General features: G+C 45.9%; 1 protein-coding gene across 2 annotated transcripts in view; it reads right to left on the reverse strand.

Moving 5' to 3' along the window:
- Window positions 1–1,234: 1,234 nt before the first annotated feature.
- Window positions 1,235–19,392, reverse strand: part of sh3gl3a (SH3-domain GRB2-like 3a) — a 20,325-nt gene continuing 2,167 nt past the window's right edge. Inside the window, exons 2-11 of one of the 2 annotated variants that reach the window (XM_063012382.1) lie at window positions 11,532–11,600; window positions 11,354–11,426; window positions 11,103–11,246; window positions 8,161–8,294; window positions 7,411–7,569; window positions 6,762–6,865; window positions 6,491–6,615; window positions 4,845–4,877; window positions 3,456–3,521; window positions 1,235–3,355 (exon numbers count right to left, since the gene is read on the reverse strand). In XM_063012382.1, coding sequence (XP_062868452.1) covers window positions 3,150–3,355; window positions 3,456–3,521; window positions 4,845–4,877; window positions 6,491–6,615; window positions 6,762–6,865; window positions 7,411–7,569; window positions 8,161–8,294; window positions 11,103–11,246; window positions 11,354–11,426; window positions 11,532–11,600 — 1,113 coding nt within the window. In that variant the 3' untranslated portion in view covers window positions 1,235–3,149. The remainder of the gene's footprint in view (window positions 3,356–3,455; window positions 3,522–4,844; window positions 4,878–6,490; window positions 6,616–6,761; window positions 6,866–7,410; window positions 7,570–8,160; window positions 8,295–11,102; window positions 11,247–11,353; window positions 11,427–11,531; window positions 11,601–19,392) is intronic. The other variant, XM_063012383.1, reaches the window with a different exon arrangement.

Genomic DNA, 19,392 nt, shown 5'->3' on the forward strand with positions numbered 1-19,392 from the left:
TAAGTTGGCCAAGAAGGTCGGGCTCACAGCTGAACATCCAGGTCACACAGATACAATAGAACTGATCCAAAAGAACTGAATCAAATGAACTGAACCAAAAGAACTGAATCAAAAGTACTGAATCAATAGAACGGATCCAAAACTACTGAATCAATAGAACTGAACCAAAAGAACTGAATCAATAGAACTGATCCAAAAGTACTAAATCAAATGAACTGAATCAGTAAAACTACATGAAAAGAACTGAACTAAAAGGACTGAATCAATAAAACTAAACAAATAGAACTGAATCAAATAAACTGAACCAAATAAACTGTATCAAATTAACTGAATTAATAGAACTGGTCTAATGGAACTGAATCTGTAGAACTACACCAAAATGAACTGAATCAAATGAATTGAATTAATAAAACTGAATCATATAAACTGAACCAAAAGAACTGATTCAAACGAACTGAATCAAGTGAACTGAACCAAAAGAACTGAATCAGTAGAACTGAACTAAAAGGACTGAATCAATAAAACTAAACAAACAGAACTGAATCAATAGAACTGAATCAAATAAACTGAATCAAAAGAACTGAATTAATAGAACTGCTCTAAAGGAACTGAATCTGTGGAACTGAACCAAAATAAACTGAATCAAATTAACTGAATTAATAAAACTGAATCATAAACGGAACCAAAAGGACTGAATCAGTAGAACTGAACTAAAAGAACTAAATCAAAAGAATTGAACCAAATAAACTGAATCAAATTAACTAAATCAATAGAACTGAATTTAATTAACTGATCAAAAAAAACTGAATCAATAGAACTGATCCAAAAGAACTGAATCAAATAAACAGAATCAAATTAACTGAATCAAATAAACTGAACCAAAAGAATTGATCCAAAGAAACTGAATCAATAGAACTGAACCAAATGAACTGAATCAAAAAAACTAAATAGAATCAACTGAAACAATAAAACTGAATCAAATTAATTAATTTATTAGAACTGAATCATTTAAGGCTGTTTTTTTTTTTGTTGTAAATGAAACTCTTTGTGGTGAACACCATCAGAAATGAGAACGGGCACAAATTCCCACAGACATACTGCACTTTACAGTCTTGTTCCACTTATTTTTGAAACTGGGCGCCCGACAAGCTCACGGTCAGGCGTCCGAATACTTTTGCTCATTTAGTGTGTGTGTGTGTGTTTGTGTTTAGTGAAATGAAACAGAGACGAACGATTTTCTCTCATCAGTGATTCAGCATTTCTGGTTTATTTAAGCAATAATAAAACGTCTGTAATATTCTCATCTATAAAACACTTTCTGTATAAATTAGAGTAAACAAAACAACAGAGAAATAAAGGCGTGTCCGTTTCTCACGCTCCGGGAATCCAGGACAGGAGGGAGAGACAGAACAGTAAAAAAATCAAAAGAAAAGGGACGGGGGTCAGTAGTGTTCTACAAAAGATCCAGGGAGACGCTGTGGTCCGATTGTTTTTGGTGCTTGTTGAAGAGCTGAATGATGAGGATTGTTCGTTGATTGATTTTGCAAAAGAATTTATCGCTTGTAAATTATACTGAAAATAAAACGATATATTTTAGCTCCTTCTCTGCGGATCAGTAGTGAAGAGTCAGATTTTACCAGGTAATAAAAGCTTAAACATCGAAGCACCTTGATGCACAGAGATGTGCACAACCCATAATAAAATAAATCTGGACCTTAAATCGGTTCCACTCCACCTTTTTAGGGAGCGTTCACATTAGAAGCGTCACCAGAGTGTGAATCTGCATCAGTGTGGAATAAGGTGCAGATCCAGGGTTACAGCTCCACATGTATCTGTGTTTATCTGGATTCTCCTCCCTGTTTCACTTTTAAACTTGTGTTACAGCTCCAGCTTCTGAGAAATCATGAGAATCAGAATCAGCTTCTCCCAGAGTCTAAAACGCTTCTGGTTGAGAATAAAGCTTAACGTGGTTTAATGTAGTAAAAGAAGGAGACAGGAGCACTAAACTTCTCTTCATTATTACTGCTCATAAGTTCCTCCACTAATCACATTCCTCACTCGCTGTTTTACTACAGTAAGTCACGCTAAGCTTTGTTTGGACTGAAGCTGTAAATGTAAACAAACATTTGTAACGTGCTCGTTGGAATTCATATTCCAACAACCGTGGACGTTTACGTTCTCCAGGTTCAAGACAGGTTGGTTTCTTTCTGGGGTTTTTTCTCACTATTGTCGCCCGTGTTTGCCTATTGACATACTGTATAAGCCGTAGCCTAGTGGTTAGGGTACTGGTGGTTAGGGTACTGGACTAGTAAAGGACTAGTAATCAAAAGCCAGGTTGCTGCTGTTGGGCCCTTGAGCAAGGCCCTTAACCCTCAATTGCTCAGACTGTATACTGTACTGTAAGTCGCTTTGGATAAAAGGCGTCTGCTAAATGCTGAAAATGTAAATGTTTGTACGGCCTGAGTTGCTTTTACCACCTCGTATCAAACAGTTCGTCTCACTGGAGGAGCTTTGAAAAGGTCAGCAAACAGCAAACTGGATCAAAGTTCAATCAGGTGAACACGGCTGAAGTGGGCAGTGCGCCACACTCCAGAACCTCGGTCGTTCATAGAACCGGGTCACGTTCGCATGTTTTGGCATCAACGGAGGGCGATGCAGGATGCACAGCATGTCGTTCGTCATGAAAAAGCAGATCGTCCACGCCTAACATGATTCGCCATATATGATCACCACGACTCTCGTGTGAACAGGTACGGAGAGAGCGAGCGAGCGAGCGCGAGAGAGAGAGAGAGGAAGTTCTCCAGGAGGTAAACATTCACCGCAGTAACAGTACCGATACTCGTAAATACATTTCATTTCATCTCAGAGACGCGTAAGAGCACTGCCGGCGGAAAACATTATAATAAACATAGAAAGGCAGAGAGCGAGGCAGCGCGGTCGCCCGGCGTAAAAACGGGGCGAGGAGGTGCGGCGAAGGAAATCAGAAGCGTGAGCAGCATCACGGCGTCTGGACAAGAAATAAATACTGAAACGTATAAAATCCTCCTGGTTTTCAGGCATCCAGGTCAGCGAACGACTCCAAATAATAAAACGTATTCTGGATATATCGAAACGATAGAATAGAGTCCGTCAGGGTGCGAGAGCCGGCCTCACTGCGGCAGGGGCACCAGGACCTCCACGTAGTTGATGGGAAAGAAGCCCGACTCGCCGTTGATCATGCCCTCGTACCAGTTCTCGTCGATCTGATTGGTCAGGATGATGATGTCGCCCTCCTTGAACCCCAGCTCGCCCTGGTTCTCGGGTTCGAAGTGGTAGAGCGAGCGGCAGCACGGCTGGTCCATGTGCGCCTCCGTCTCTGTTACACACGAAAAAGCACAAAGTTCAGATGTCACCCAATTATCAACGCTGCTATGCGTCCGAGTGTATGAATAACATTCAGGTGTGATGATACTCACGAGTGTTAGCGATGGGGCTCTCAGACCAGGTGGGGTTGAATGGAGGTGGATGGTTGATGTGATCGACTGAACCCAACGTGAAGAAGAAACACGATGTGGGTCAAACACACAACAAACACATCAAACACGGACTTAAACACCATCACAAATGTACAGATGAAAGAAAAACGAGGGGGTTCAGGTGCTGCAGGGGTCTGAATCTCCACCACCACCACCTCAAAGACATGAGTTCAAATCTCAGTGGTGCCACTGGCCTGCAGGTGGCGCTCAACAAACTGAGAGGGAGAAAGCCTGATATTACATCACCTATAGATGTATATATATGTATTGTAGGAATATATACAGTACATATATACACCAGTGGTGGCTGCTGGTCTTTCAAAGAGGGCAAGCTCATTGTCGGCTTACATCATAAAATTTGTCAATTTATTTAAATATAAATTCTGCCCTCCGTTCCTTTTAAGGAAAATGGCCTGAAATGGGTTGCAGCAGTTTGTCTTTCGACTTCACTCGCAAAATCCGCGATGGGACTGAAGCTCCCAGTGATAGCTGTCAATCAAAATGGGATTCAGCCTTTCGACTGATCCTCCAATCATCTTGCAGAAGCTCAGCGTCCAGACCCGCCCACAGCTCCGTTCACCCCCAGAGACGCTCAGCGTCCGGGGGCGGGACAAAATCGTGGCATTTATCCAATGACCGACGAGTTTCGAAGCAATGAAAAAAAACCCTCCCATGCAGCCCCATAGAAGTGAAGAGACGCTCAGCTTCTGCGGGCAAATTGCATCGAGGCTCCGGGAATGTACGAGAAGTTCGAGTCAGTCGATTTGTGATAATTAGCTGATTCTGAACCAACTCGTCTTCGAGATGAACGTGTTCTAACGCATTTGTAGTCAATGAAATGTTAACACAACTGTACTTATTTGACCATTTAATTTTTGACATTTTAGGGGAAGCTGAGCTTCACTTGCAGTCTTAGAGAAATCGCCACTGATATACACGGGAGCTTAGTGTGGCTCTCCGTGCACTATACTGCTCTCTATGGGAAGCCAACACTAAGAAGCAGCCACAGACTGGACACGTGTCATATTGCAGAGGGGCGTGTGGTGATCCAGCTTCACAGTGGGGAACTGAATATGACTAAATTGGGAGATAAAGGAAGGAAAAATCCAGAAATAACAGAGGATAATTTATTCAGTATGAGTGAGTGAGTGAGTGAGTGAGTGAGTGAGTGTGTGAGTGAGTGAGTGAGTGAGTGTGTGAGTGAGTGAGTGAGTGAGTGTGTGAGTGAGTGAGTGTGTGAGTGAGTGAGTGTGTGAGTGAGTGAGTGAGTGAGTGAGTGAGTGAGTGAGTGAGTGAGTGAGTGAGTGAGTGAGTGAGTGAAGGACCTACTTTTTCCGTTTACTTTGTGGTTCACTTGGATCTCTGTAACAGAGACAAAAATTAACATCAACATGTTACACTCAGCACCTGAGAATCATTTTATATCAAATTAATTCTATATTTTAATATGATATACAGTATATTCTTTCATTTTGTACCATGACCTCCTAATGGCGCTTTCACATGAGAAGTGTTTTTTTCACTCGACGTGAGCCTCGGCACGAATCGCCGTTTTGTTGAGCGCTCGGCTCGAGCAGTAAACCCTCATCAGCGTGTGAATTTGAGCTGAATCTGCATCAGTGTGGAATAAGCGTCAGATCCAGGGTTACAGCTCCACATGTATCTGTGTTTATCTGGATTCTCCTCCCTGTTTCACTTTTAAACTTGTGTTACAGCTCCAGCTTCTGAGAAATGGTGAGAATCAGAATCAGCTTCTCCCAGAGCCCTTTTCCACCAAAAGAACTATGGTTCTTGAACCGGTTCTGTTCAGGTTTCTTAGAACCTTGGTGTTTATTAGAGAACCGACGCGCATTTCCACCAGTTTTTGAGAACCAAGCCTGCGTCATCAACAGTGGGCGTTGCTTAACGAAAGTTAAGAGTAGTGATATCATGGCGGAGCGTGTATGTTACCTGTGGGGATTTGTGCTGCTGTTACAGATCAACTATCGGTGATAAGAACACGTGACTTGTTTGTCTCAGTTGTTGTTTTATTTGGTTCATTAATGTGAGAAGCGTTTTGCGCTTCGCTCTCACCGCGACCCTTGGCACAAATAGCCGGTTTACTCAGCGCTCGACTCGAGCGGTGAAACAACACTAAAGTTCCACGACACGAACAAACATCTGTGTGAAATAACCATCAAACCCAGTCTAACAGCTCCACATGTATCTGTGTTTAACTGGATTTACTTCACGTGTGTTTATGCAGCTCGGGGAGTCGAAAAAGCTTCACGCTTTATTTTTCACGCTAAACGTTTTCCGTTCTGTCCGGGTCACTTTTATCACGTAATATCTCACAGTTCATCTTTTTAAAGGCGTTTTCAAAAAATATCAGCGGCAAACTGGCTCAAAATGTGATCAGGTGAAGTTTAAAAGATAAAAATGCAGCATTAAGCTCCATACGAGACACCAGCTGACGCCATTGGTGCTAACGCTATGCTGTACAACATGACGCGCCCACAGGTGACGTCACGGTTCGGGCTGAATAACCCAGTATCCTGTGGTGCCAGATTGGCCCGCTAGTTCACTGTCTGGAACCTCTTTTTTTCGGGGGAAACACGCGGAACCGGTTCAAAATCAAGTTCGGGAACCTGAACGGCTCCGTTCCGCGTCGGTGGTAAAGGGGTAAGAGAGTCTAAAACGCTTCTGGTTCAGAATGAAGCTTAACGTGGTTTAATGTAGTAAAAGAAGGAGACAGGAGCACTAAACTTCTCTTCATTATTACTGCTCATAAGTTCCTCCACTAATCACATTCCTCACTCGCTGTTTTACTACAGTAAGTCACGCTAAGTTTTGTTCGTACGGCCTGAGTCGCTTTTACTGCCTCGTATCAAACAGTTCGTCTTATTGGAGGAGCTTTGAAAAGAGACGTCCTACACAAAATAATGGAGGAAAATGAAGTTTTATGTGCACAGAATGTTTGGGAGTATTGGAGGTACCTGAGGATTTGATGGAGGGGGTGTAGGAGAGGCCGTTGTGCTGGTTGATGTCGGCCGTGTCTAGACTGGAGACGACGGATCTTGGTTTAAACTCTTTTTTGGCTTTACTGCTGGCTGTGTTTATCCTGCAGGAAAAAATTAAAAATAAAACAAATATCTGATGTTATTCTGATGCATGACGACCTGAATCTCAACATCTCAACCCAGTATCGGCATGCTGTTCCTAATAAATTGGCCACTTCGTGTTTCGGACTGTAACTAGGGGAACTACCTGCTCTGTAGGTTGTCAGCGAGCTCCGTCAGGATGTCGAAGGACTGGCGGTGATACTCCAGCGCTGCCTCGATCAGAGCCGATAACTGGCTCACCTGCTCCACCTGCAGGAGGGAGGCGGTAACGCGGTCAGAACGGCCGAGCACGAACGCGAAACGTGATTGGACAGCAGCACATCAAAAGACGTGATCACCGCAGCCACACCCACACCCCGGGCGATGGAAGAGGGCTGTGGGTGTCACGTGGCCCTTCGGGGTCTCATAGTCCCCAGCAACACAAACGATGCATCAAAACTAAATAAATTAATAAAAACGGTGGCAATCTGGTCCCACTGTGGTTTACAAGATGTAACGTAAAGTCTCCACAAGGGAGCATTCAAGTACAAGTTCATTCTGTGTTTGTGCCAGAGCCAGCCCCCTGTGCAGGCGCCTCGACCGGTCAGCAGGGGCCGCACTCGCACCAGCGGCACTCGTCCCTCCCCTTTCGGACGCACAGCCAATCGTTTGTCTGTGTAGGCGCCCGGTCGGCTGACGGCAGAGCCGAAATCTCGGCGCTGATGTGCCAGCGTGTTAAACCGCAGCGCCCCCTGGTGTCCGTATACTTTCGGACAGTTAGATTAATAAACAGACAGATTGTCGGTAGATCTCACATCGTTTTCCAGGAAGTTGAACATGCTCCTCTCGGCGAGCTCCTTGGACTCGTCGAACTTCTCCACGGCCTGTCTGATCTCCTCGTCGGGGATCTTCCCCTGGCGCTTCTTCTTGTAGTCGAAATCTAACCGCCGCCCCTCCAGCTTCTTTAGATGATGCTGAGGGGAAAAAGAGGCGCGGTTTAAGGGTGCATGTGGTCATTTCGATGGTAGACATGTTCCAAAAACACACGTCCATGCAGCCCTGCCTCCTAAAAACAGTTATTTTATTTATTTGTGTTTATTTGCATTTCCAGGCAATTTTCCTCCCAATTTAGGCATATCCAATTCACCTCTACTGCTGCAGACCTCCACGGAGAGTCATGCACAATCTCTTATTATCCCTCGTCTTTGTGCAGCACCATCGATCAGCCAGCAGAGGTCGTAACTGCAGCAGTTATGATGAACCCTACAGCCGTCCCTCCTTCAACCAGCCAATCGATGTCCGTGTAGGCGTCCGGCCCACCAGTAGCAGAGCTAGAAATGTCGGTACTGGTGGGTTAGCATGTTTTAACGCTTCACTTTTTTTTTCAAGCGACCCAGGCAACACGATGCATCTCACACTCCCTGATGTCATATAAAGCCTCCACAAGGGGGCGTTCGCATACAAGTTTACTTAATGAGTATTATTTTTTTACAATACCTGGTGTGCAACAAAGACCTGAGCAGGTATAACTGAACACCGACCCCCCAGTGACGTTACTCACTCACCCCGATCTCCTTCAGATCTTTGTCCTGCAGCGTCTGCAGAGGGTCGATGAAGTTCTGCTTCACGTTGATGTCCAGCGAGTCTTTAACGTCGGCCATTTGTTTCAGAGCCTCACCGACGTCCACTAATGCAGCACCTGTAACACAAAAGAAGAAACTCCAGTGTCCTGCACGGAGCCCCGACCTCAGCCCCACTCAACAGCTCTGGGACGAACCCGGAACACCGACTGATCAATCAGCACCCAGCCACACAGATGCTGTCATGGTCTGACCAAACAGGCACAAATTCCAACAGACATACTTCAAAGTCTTGTGAGAAGCTTCTCAGAAGAGCGGCTGGTTTTGTGAGTCACAGTCAGGGTGGCTGAAACAACCTGAGCTCAGTAATTAGGAGGGGCGTCCAAATACTTTTGGCCACATGGTTTAGAATTTAAGCATGAGCAGTTAGTGGTGGAGGGACTTGAAGATGACTAAACTTAAAGCAAAGTTGGGTTTAAAAAGAGTTCTGCTGTAAGACAAGAATTTAGAACATGTGTGTTTGTGTAGGTGTGTGTGTGTGTGTCTGTGTGTGTAGGTGCGTGTGTGTATAGGTGTGTGTGTCTGTGTAGGTTTGTGTATGTCTGTGTAGGTGTGTGTGTCTGTGTGTGTAGGTGCGTGTGTGTATAGGTGTGTGTGTATGTATGTAGATGTGCTTGTAGGTGTGTGTAGGTGTCTGTGTGTCTTTGTGTGTCTACAAGTATTTAAGTAGGTGTGTATGTGTGTAAGTGTGTGTGTATGTAGATGTATGTGTGTGTAGGTGTTCGTGTGTCTGTATAGGTGTTTGTGTAGGTGTGTGTGTAGATGTGTCTGTGCGTGTGTGTAGTTGTCTGTGTGAGTGTGTGTGTGTCTGTGTGTGTATAGGTGTGTGTTTATAGGTGTGTGTAGGTGTGTGTGTGTGTGTGTGTGTGTTTGTGTCTGTGTGTGTACATGTGTGTGTGTACATGTGTGTGTGTATGTAGATGTATGTGTGTGTAGGTGTGTGTTTATAGGTGTGTGTGTGTTTGTGTCTGTGTGTAGGTGTGTGTGTGTATGTAGATGTATGTGTGTGTAGGTGTGTGTTTGTGTCTGTGTGTAGGTGTGTGTGTGTATGTAGATGTACAGTATGTGTGTGTAGTAGGGCTGGGCGATTTTCACGATTAATTCGGTTACATTTCACCCGATGTTAGAAATGTGACAATCGCGATTGTTTACATACTTTATATTTTAATTAAAATACCAACATGTCACGAGGCAGAAACTGAGCAGACGCCCGCGGAATATAAATCAGGGAAAGTTTCATATAAAAAGGACGAAAACAGTGTACAAAACCAGGTAGAGTCCAAAACCAGCGAAAACCAAAACAGTAAACGGAAGATAACAAGGATTCTACACGCTAACGGTTAGATTCAGTAACAAGGAGCGCAAACACGATCGGCAAAACGAGACACAAACAGAAAAGTTTCATTAAGATTCACTGAATCAAACACCGCCGAACTGAATCACGATACGGAGCCAATGAGCGCGATCAGGATTGGCTGGAAAGTAACGAGTTACATTTACTCGCGTTACTGTAATTGAGTCGTTTTTTTGTGTACTTGTACTTTTTAAAGTAGATTTTACAGCCTGTAATTTTACTTTTACTTAAGTAAGTTTTGTACTAAGAATTGTAATTCACTACATTTTAAATCACATCCGTTACTGAGTAAAGAAATCGCGTCTGGGAAACTGCTGCAGTGAATTCTGCGATAGGGAGTCGGATCTTTTGTCTCGGTTCCTTTTAAAGAGCCGTATGTATGTAACGACTCCCAAATGCGTGAATCGGTTCCTTTATTTTGGCTTAAAGGTGCAGTTCAATAGAATCGAATCATTCTACGACACATAATAGTGGTTAATACAGTTTGAAAGTTTTATGGGACTAAAATGACACATTACACATCCTTACATGTTTAAAATGTTGTATCCACCCCCCAAATCACAAGAGGACAAAATCAAAGCTGAGCTGAGTGATCACTTGATGCCCCCCCCCCCCCCCCCCAGTGTAGATACTGATACAGACTCACTCAGTGGTGGAAACAGTACAGTACAGGCTCGTGTTCCTTTTAAGAAACCTGTAAAGAACTTTTTGTAGTTTTTTTCCTAATGTAAGGAGGTTCTGCTGAACATTATTTAAAATTAAAGTTGTTTGTGAGCTATTCTTAGATATAGATAGATAAGGATATAGATCATTCAGATCTATTTTGTTTCAATTATTGTTCATTATTGTGATATCGTTATTGTTATAAAGTTTGAGTCCCTTAAAAGGATAATTATAGGTGGTGCTGTTACTATTTTTGCACTTCCGCAGCCTTTAATTACAATGCAAAAAAAGAAATTTGAGTCTTATTTTAATTGCATTATACAAGAACAAAAAAAATCGAAGTCGTAATCGACAATCGGGTATAATTTTAAAATAATCGAGATTTTTTTTCTTTTGCAAAATCGTCCAGCCCTATTGTGTAGATGTGTGTAGGTGTGTGTGTGTGTGTACATGTGTGTGTGTGTAGGTGTGTGTAGATGTCAGTGTACAGGTGTGTGTTCATAGGTGTGTGTATAGGTGTGTGTGTAAGTGTCTGTAGGTGTGTGTGTGTGTGTATAGATGTGTGTTTATAGGTGTTTGTGTAGTTGTGTGTGTGTATTGTGTGTAGGTGTATGTATGTATGCAGATATGTGTGTGTAGGTGTCTGTGTGAGTGTGTAGATATGTGTGTGTGTGTAGGTGTGTGTATGAAGATGTGTAAGTGTTTATAGATGTGTGTAGGTGTGTGTGTATGTAGATGTGTGTGTGTAGATGTGTGTGTGTGTGTGTAAGCAGATGTGTGTATGTGTGTATGTAGGTGTGTCTGTAATATGTGTATGTGTGTGTGTGTGTGTGTGTGTGTGTGTGCGTACCGAATGTAGAGTCGTCCCCGAGTTCCCGGCCGTACCGGAGCATACAGTCTCCCAGCAGCCCCTCGGTCTGAGGGTAGCCGGTGGTCTTCACCTGCCCTCTGATCTTCGACATGGTGTTCAGCATTCCCAGCTTAGCTCTCGACGCTGTAACGTCATCCCCACACACACACACACACACACACACACATAAATTCAGATGTAGAAGGGGCGTCCCGATACTTTTGCCCGTGCCGTGTGTGGTGATTTGTTACCCGGGTTTGGTTGCAGATATTCGGTGGTTCTGGTCAGAAGCTCAAACACGGACCTGTTGGTGACGTCGATTTTCTGTAGGACGGAAAACAAGAACAATAATCAGTTTTAGCTCCAGGACACACAGAGACCAGGATCAGGCAGAGCATTAAAGGTGTGGAAGGTTTATCGTGTTCCTACCCGCTCCATCTCCATGAAGTCGTCATCCAGCTTCGTCCCTTCAGCACCGCTGATCTTCTCACTCAGTAACTGGGGAAGAAAATTACAGCATGTTATACAGGCGGGCACCGGCGCCCGGGTGGTACAGCGGTACAACACACTACAGCACTACTAAGATCAATGTCTATTGATCTATTAATGAGCTATGTGGGGTGTGTGTGTGTGTAGGTGAGTGTGTGTGTGTGTAGATGTGTTTGTGTGTGTAGGTGAGTGTGTGTGTGTGTAGATGTGTTTGTGTGTGTAGGTGAGTCTGTGTGTGTGTAGATGTGTTTGTGTGTGTAGGTGAGTCTGTGTGTGTGTAGATGTGTTTGTGTGTGTAGGTGAGTCTGTGTGTGTGTAGGTGAGTCTGTGTGTGTGTAGGTGAGTCTGTGTGTGTAGATGTGTTTGTGTGTGTAGGTGAGTCTGTGTGTGTGTAGGTGAGTCTGTGTGTGTAGATGTGTTTGTGTGTGTAGGTGAGTCTGTGTGTGTAGATGTGTTTGTGTGTAGATGTGTGTGTGTGTGTAGATGTGTGTGTGTGTGTGTGTGTAGGTGTGTGTGTGTGTGTAGATGTGTTTGTGTGTCTGTGTAGGTTTGTGTGTAGATGTGTGTGTGTGTAGATGTGGTTGTGAGTCTGTGTGTGTAGATGTGTGTGTGTGTGTAGGTGTGTGTGTGTGTAGATGTGGTTGTGTGTCTGTGTGTGTAGATGTGTGTGTGTGTAGATGTGTTTGTGTGTCTGTGTAGGTTTGTGTGTAGATGTGTGTGTGTGTAGATGTGTTTGTGTGTCTGTGTAGGTTTGTGTGTAGATGTGTGTGTGTGTGTAGATGTGGTTGTGTGTCTGTGTGTGTAGGTGTGTGTGTGTGTAGATGTGTAGGTGTGTGTGTGTGTGTGTAGATGTGGTTGTGTGTCTGTGTAGGTTTGTGTGTAGGTGTGTGTGTGTAGGTGTCTGTGTGTAGATGTGGTTGTGTGTCTGTGTGTGTGTGTAGATGTGTTTGTGTGTGTGTGTGTGTGTGTGTGTGTACATGTGTAGGTGTGTGTGTGAGCTATGTGTGGCAGGTGTACAGCGGACGGGACGTGTGCCAGTCTGCGGCTCTCCTCGGCCAGCGGTACGTCCAGGGTTTGAATCCCACCTGTACAATCGACCGATTTTGTCTGAGGAAGCGTCGTGTTACTGCATAGCGCACAGTGATTCTGGGGGAACCGGACCCACAGCAACCCTGACCAGGATGAAGCAATATTAAAGCATAAAATTAAACTGGATGTGACTAAATCAGGGTGGAAATGCAAAAAAAAAACCCAACAACACCTTTTTTAAATCACGTCTTTGTCGCCATGACAACGCTGTATAAAGTGCATACTGAAGAAGGAGCGGTCCTTCCCCAAACTGTTGCTCTGACCTCAGACACCTCATGAACACTACAGAACAGGCTAAGAGGAATAACTCGGTAAAAATGACTTTTATCTAAATGTTTACCGCAAACGGTTGCAGTTACACGTGTCTGCCAGAGAGGGCGCCATTCACACACACACACACACACAGAAGTTACGTACTGCAGCTTTAATTCTGCTTCATCTTATTAAACAGCTAAACAAATGAACTAATATAATATAACGTGATGTGATGTGCGACCTTGGAAGATTCTTTTCACATCTTCACGCTGTGCAGCCATAACAGTCTCACACAGAGCCGAGATCGAGGCGTGAAGGTCAGTTCACACCTGCATCAGCACAGGAAAGACACCTACTGGCATCAGGGACCCTAAAACACTCATTCTGACCTTTTTCTTTCCTCACTTTCACCCCCACACGGCTCCATTACACACCCACGACCGGACCGTCAGGAGAGGAAAGCGAGTGAAGCGTAAAATTACAGGCGTGTCTGATTGTATCAGGCGTTATTAACCCCGGTGTGGTTTCAGTATGAGCAGTATTAGCGCTACGACCCGCCGTGATGAGAAATTCCCTCATACTGAACGTGTAGCTGCTCGCTGGGAGCGAACACGCCCTGTCGGGGGGTATTTACTCAGAATTATGGGTCATTACCGACTCGTGGGAACGACGGGGCCGGGGAAGGAACGGGGCTGCGGTGAGCGCGGTAATGATGTAGACAAACGCATCGCACCACCACCGTGACCCCGCGCCTGAAAATAACCGGGCACCCCTGACACTCCTCTGGGTTTGAATTTTGGCTTTGCTATGCAGCCGCTGTTGGGCCCTTGAGCGAGGCCCCTAACCCTCTCGACTCCGGGGGTGACGTACAGTACCTGACCCTGCGTCCCTCCTAAAAAAAAAGCTATATGTGAATAAAGAATTAAATCCCTCAATTATTCTGATTATCTGACCAATCAGAGCTGTGCTGACAGGATCAGGTCAGTACAAGCTGATCACCGTGCCAGATCTAAAATCGAAGATCCCCATTGTAGTCGTGATTTCTTGGATCTGGCCAATCAGAGCTGTGCTAACAGGATTTAACCAATCAGACCTCTGATTGGAATCCAGCCAAACGTGTGATACTGGGATCTACTGACGGAATCCGGTCAGTCAGAGCTGATCACTCTGCTAAATCTAAAATCGTAGATCTCCATTAAAGACGTGATTTCTTGAATCTGGCCAATCAGAGCTGTGCTAACATGACTTAACCAACTGGATCGGTGCTTGCAACCTAGTCAAACCTGTGATCTGCTGATGGGATCAGGTCAGTACAAGCTGATCACTGTGCTAGATCTAAAATCGTAGATCTCCATTAAAGACGTGATTTCTTGGATCTGGCCCATCAGAGCTGTGCTAACATATCATGATTTACCCAATCAGACCTGTGATTGGAATTCAGTTGAGCCTGTGTTACTGGGATCTGCTGATAGGATCCGGTCAGTCAGAGCTGATCACCATGCTGGATCTATGATTTAACATGATTTAACCAATCAGAGCTGTGCTAACAGGATTTAACCAATTGGAGCGGTGCTTGCAACCTAGTCGAACCTGTGATTTTGGGATCTGCTAATAGAATCTGGTCGGACAGAGCTGATCGCTGTGCTAGATCTAAAATTTGAGCTCTCCATTACGGGACGTGATTTCTTAAATCTGGCCAATCAGAGCTGTGCCTGGAATCCACCCAGACCTGTGATATTGGGATCTACTGATGGAATCCGGCCAGTAAAAGCTGTAACTGCTGTAATTCAGCCAATAGATCTGAAACACTGGGATCTGGCTTATAGAATCTCGACCAATCACAGCAGGGATCTGGTCCTCCAGAATTCGGAATCCGGCTGCGTTTACGGGAGCCGCTGGGATTAGTACTTGACGTCAGAGGAAGTCGTTTCCTTTCATCAATCACACTCAAGGCCGCGCCGAGCTCGGATACGCCGCCGGAAAGTATTCACACCCCCTCACTTCACTCCAACCTGCCACAGACTGGCGCCCTGTCCATGTCGGGGGGGTGTGAAACCGGACCCACCGCGACCCCGACCAGGATACAGTTCTGCTAAAACATAAACATCATGATGACGCTGATCTACACTTACACCGATGAGCCAAAACATTAGAACCGCCGTCTTCCTTCCTTCCTTTTCATGTTTTTACCACAGCTTTATCCTGGTCAGGATCGCAGTGGGTCCAGTTTTCCTGAAAGCACTCGTCGAAAGGCAGGAATACGCCCCACACGGGGCTTCCGCCGTCAGACGTAACCGATCCTGTCTGTCTAGACGCCCGGTCGTGGTCTACCTGCTCAGATTCGAACCCCGAAGACAAGAAAGAAAGAAGTCATCGAGGTGGATTTGGAACACAGCCCCGTCCTCTCGACAGCCCAGGATCTCAATCAACGCCACAGACGACGTCGTAAATCATCCGGGGTGAGACGAGCGTTTCGGTGAACGTGGATCAAAGGCCTCGGGCGTGAAGTCACGGGGCGGCGGCGGCGGCGACTCGGGGCGCCGAACTCATCCCTCACGCTGTCAGTGTGGAGAGTAAAGCTCACCGTAAATCCACCGCATCAATCTACCGAGCAACAACCCCAACACGCTCGCTCCATCCTTCAGAAGTATCCGGACGCCCCTCTGATTCTAGCAGTAGCCTAGTGGTTAAGGTACCGGACTGGTAACCACAAGGTCGCTGGTTCAAGCCCCAGCACTGCCAGGTTGCCACTGTTGGGCCCTTGAGCGAGGCCCTTAACCCTCAATTGCCTAGACTGTATACTGTCACAGTGCTGTAAGTCGCTTTAGATAAAATGCATCTGCTAAATGCTGAAAATTAGAGATGGACCGATCGGGGTTTTTGGCACCGATTCCGATCTCCGATCTCCTTTCAGGGACATCGGCCGATAGCCGATTCCGATCGGGGGGGGGGGGGGGGGGGGGGGGTATTAGCAGTAAATAAACTTAAAAAGAGCCTCACAGTAAAGATAAACCGGAGCAGCGCGCGTGTGTGTGTGTGTGTGTGTGTGTGTGTGTGTGTGTGTGTGTGTGTGTGTGTGTGTGTGTTTGTGCCTTTAGAAGAGACGCTTTGTTCACAGTATCGCTATAAGTGATTCATTGATTCATGAGTCGATTCGTTTTTATGTGAAGCGTAAGTTTCTCTTCTCGGTTATCTCTCCGTGTTTACTGTTATTAATTAAATGTCGTGGTTTTAAATAAACACCAGCTACTACAGAACATTCTGTGTGACTCTCTTACATTAAAAAGCTTCATTACACTGTTATTAGCACAGATCTGTAACCGAGTCAGACTCGTTCCGTCTAAGCAGCTAAAAGTTTTCTGATCCTAAAAGTTCAGCAGATGATCCTGAACTAACGAATTTGGTAATGAATAAACTTTTGCCTCTGATTGGCTCTGTAACGTCTTCTGTTCTCATCTACATCACAAGTAAGAACCGCTCACGATTTACCAAAGTGAACCAGGAGTTTATATAACGTGCTGATAGAATCCACTCAGATGTGACCGGGTCGAATTATCTTTTTAAAGTAAATATTACAATCAGCAAAATTACATCGTAAGAGCTTTCACGATGGTTTCTGTACGATGGTTGATGAATGGTGATGTGATGGTTGGTGCTTCGTAGCTCAAAGTCTGGATCGATCCACTGAGCTGTTAACTTAACACGGTCTTTATATATCACACCATCGGATCGGCTGCTTTTAGGAAATATCGTCCGATCGCCGATAGCATATTTTGATAAAAAATCGGCCGATACCGATTCATAGCCGATCGATCGTCCCATCTCTACTGAAAATGTAAATGTCATGGTCTAAAACATCTGTACGGAGCCCTCAGCCGTACCGTGAACATCTGCATTCTCTTTATTCACAGGATTTATGAATAAAAACATAAACTGTTGTGAATTCCAGTAAAAACTAACGATGAGCTCATTTCAGCTGAAGTGCTGGATAAACTGTGATTACGGCTTGTAGCGTACGTGTGGGAGGAGTGTGTGTGTGTGTGTGTGTGTGTGAGTGTGTGTGTGTGAGTGTGTGTGTGTGTGTGTGTGTGTGTGTGTGTGTTTGGGGTTTAGGGGGGTGGTTATATTTACCGCTCGCCCTGAGCACGACTTCCTGAGATACAGAGAGACAGAAACAGATCGAACAGAGCAGAGAGAGAGAGAGAGAGCGAGAGAACTTCCTGTTCTGCCTCGGGTTGTTCTTAAGAAGCAGAAGTTCTCACGAGCTTCTGTCAGAACTCTCCAGAGACGTAAAGAAACCTTTTATTCATGATCGGGGCTGTTACGGTCGTTAGAACCTTTGTCGTGTTCTCTCAGACATCGAGCACGACGCTCCCGGCGTTTGATGTTTGTACCTCGCCACTTCTTCTATGGAGATCCACCCTGCGTACGCGATACGGCTCTCTACGGGAACCCAAAACCGTCAGGTGATAAGAAAGAGACGCAGATTGGACACGTCTCGGAAGGGTGTGGTGATCCGGAACTTATGAATTAGATCAGATTCACACTGGGGAACTGGAAATGACTAAACTGTGATTTCCAGGATTGGTCCAGAGGGGTCACACGTGGCTCTCCGTACGCGATACGGCTCTCCACGGGAACCCAAAACCGTCAGGTAAACACGTCTCGGAGGGGTGTGGTGATCCGGCTCTAATAATACAGACCGGATTCATACTGGGGAACCGGAAATGACTAAACTGGGAGATCTGCAGTCTGTCTGTTACGGTCGTTAGAACCTTCGTCATGTTCTGTTCTAATACCTCATGGTTTTAGACACCAAGCACGAAGCTACTGGAGTTTGATGCTTGCATAATTTGCTCTGATTGAGCAAACACACCTACCGGCATGGGCCCACTGATAATCAGTGCTGTTTAATAGGAAACTACCAAACAGACCTGTTTAGATCACAGGCGTTAAAGAAATGTCCACAACTGACTGTTCAGGGAAGCGTTCATCACCGAGGGTTCATTACTACCTAAGCTTAGAGCCTTGGTATCCTGGTCAGGGTCACAGTGGACACTGGCTGTAACGGAGGAAGATTCTGGACTGGACGCCAATCCATCGCATGGCTTCGGCCACACGCCTCCCCCTCTTAGACGTAGCCAATCATGACCGTGTAGACGCTTGACCGGCCGGTAGAGCCTACTGAGATTCGAACCTGGACCCTGGCGCCCGGCCGGGGAATCGAACCCGAAACGACAGCACTACCTACCGCCTCCCTAGTCGTTTCCGGTTCCCCTGCTGTAACTCCTCGGACTATCATGCGCCCCCCCCCTCCGACACACGCTCAGTACCCGGCCGCTTCTTTTCACCTACCAGAGGTACGGAGAGTCACGCTGCGCTCTACAGTGATCATCCACCCCGCGTACACGTGCCTCGAGCGACCAAAAGGAGTGACGTTTGCGCCCCTTGACCTTGGATGAGGGTCGGACGGTGTCTCCTCCCACAGGCGCAGCAACATGCGATCTCCAGGATTGGTCCAGAGGGGTCGCATGTGGCTCTCCGTACGCGATACGGCTCTCTATAGGAACCCAAAACTGGCAGGTGACGAGAAAGAGACAGATTGGACACGTACCACGTGTGCCCACCCAAAAACACGGGGTTTGAGTGTGTCCAGCTCGTGTGTCGTGTTTATTCAGAGTGCCGACCGTAAAACCGACATTTCGGTTCGACCGCAATAACAGGAAAGCTCCTCCGGCAGGATTCAGATGTGTGTTAGCAGGAGGCAGCGGGGGGCTGGAACTCAGCGGGAGGATAAACACACCGCGGAGGAAGATAAGCCAGGAATGTGCAGGTCTGCCCCTGACGGGAAAACATCTGTACACAGAGAGAATACAGATGTGGACTGTCCAGATGTGGCCAAGTTCAACACCAGGACCGTTCACTACCATGATACACTCACACCAGCACCACTCACTGCCATGATACACCCACACCAGGACCATTCAGTACCATGATACACCCACACCAGGACCATTCAGTACCATGATACACTCACACCAGGACCGTTCAGTACCATGATACACTCACACCAGCACCACTCACTACCATGATACACCCACACCAGGACCATTCAGTACCATGATACACTCACACCAGGACCGTTCAGTACCATGATACACTCACACCAGCACCACTCACTACCATGATACACCCACACCAGGACCATTCAGTACCATGATACACTCACACCAGGACCGTTCAGTACCATGATACACCCACACCAGGACCATTCACTACCATGATACACCCACACCAGGACCATTCAGTACCATGATACACTCACACCAGCACCACTCACTACCATGATACACTCACACCAGCACCACTCACTACCAAGATACACTCACACCAGCACCACTCACTACCATGATACACCCACACCAGGACCATTCAGTACCATGATACACTCACACCA

The sequence above is a fragment of the Trichomycterus rosablanca genome, chromosome 17 (genome assembly GCF_030014385.1).
Source record: "Trichomycterus rosablanca isolate fTriRos1 chromosome 17, fTriRos1.hap1, whole genome shotgun sequence".
Classification (NCBI taxonomy): Eukaryota; Metazoa; Chordata; class Actinopteri; order Siluriformes; family Trichomycteridae; genus Trichomycterus; species Trichomycterus rosablanca.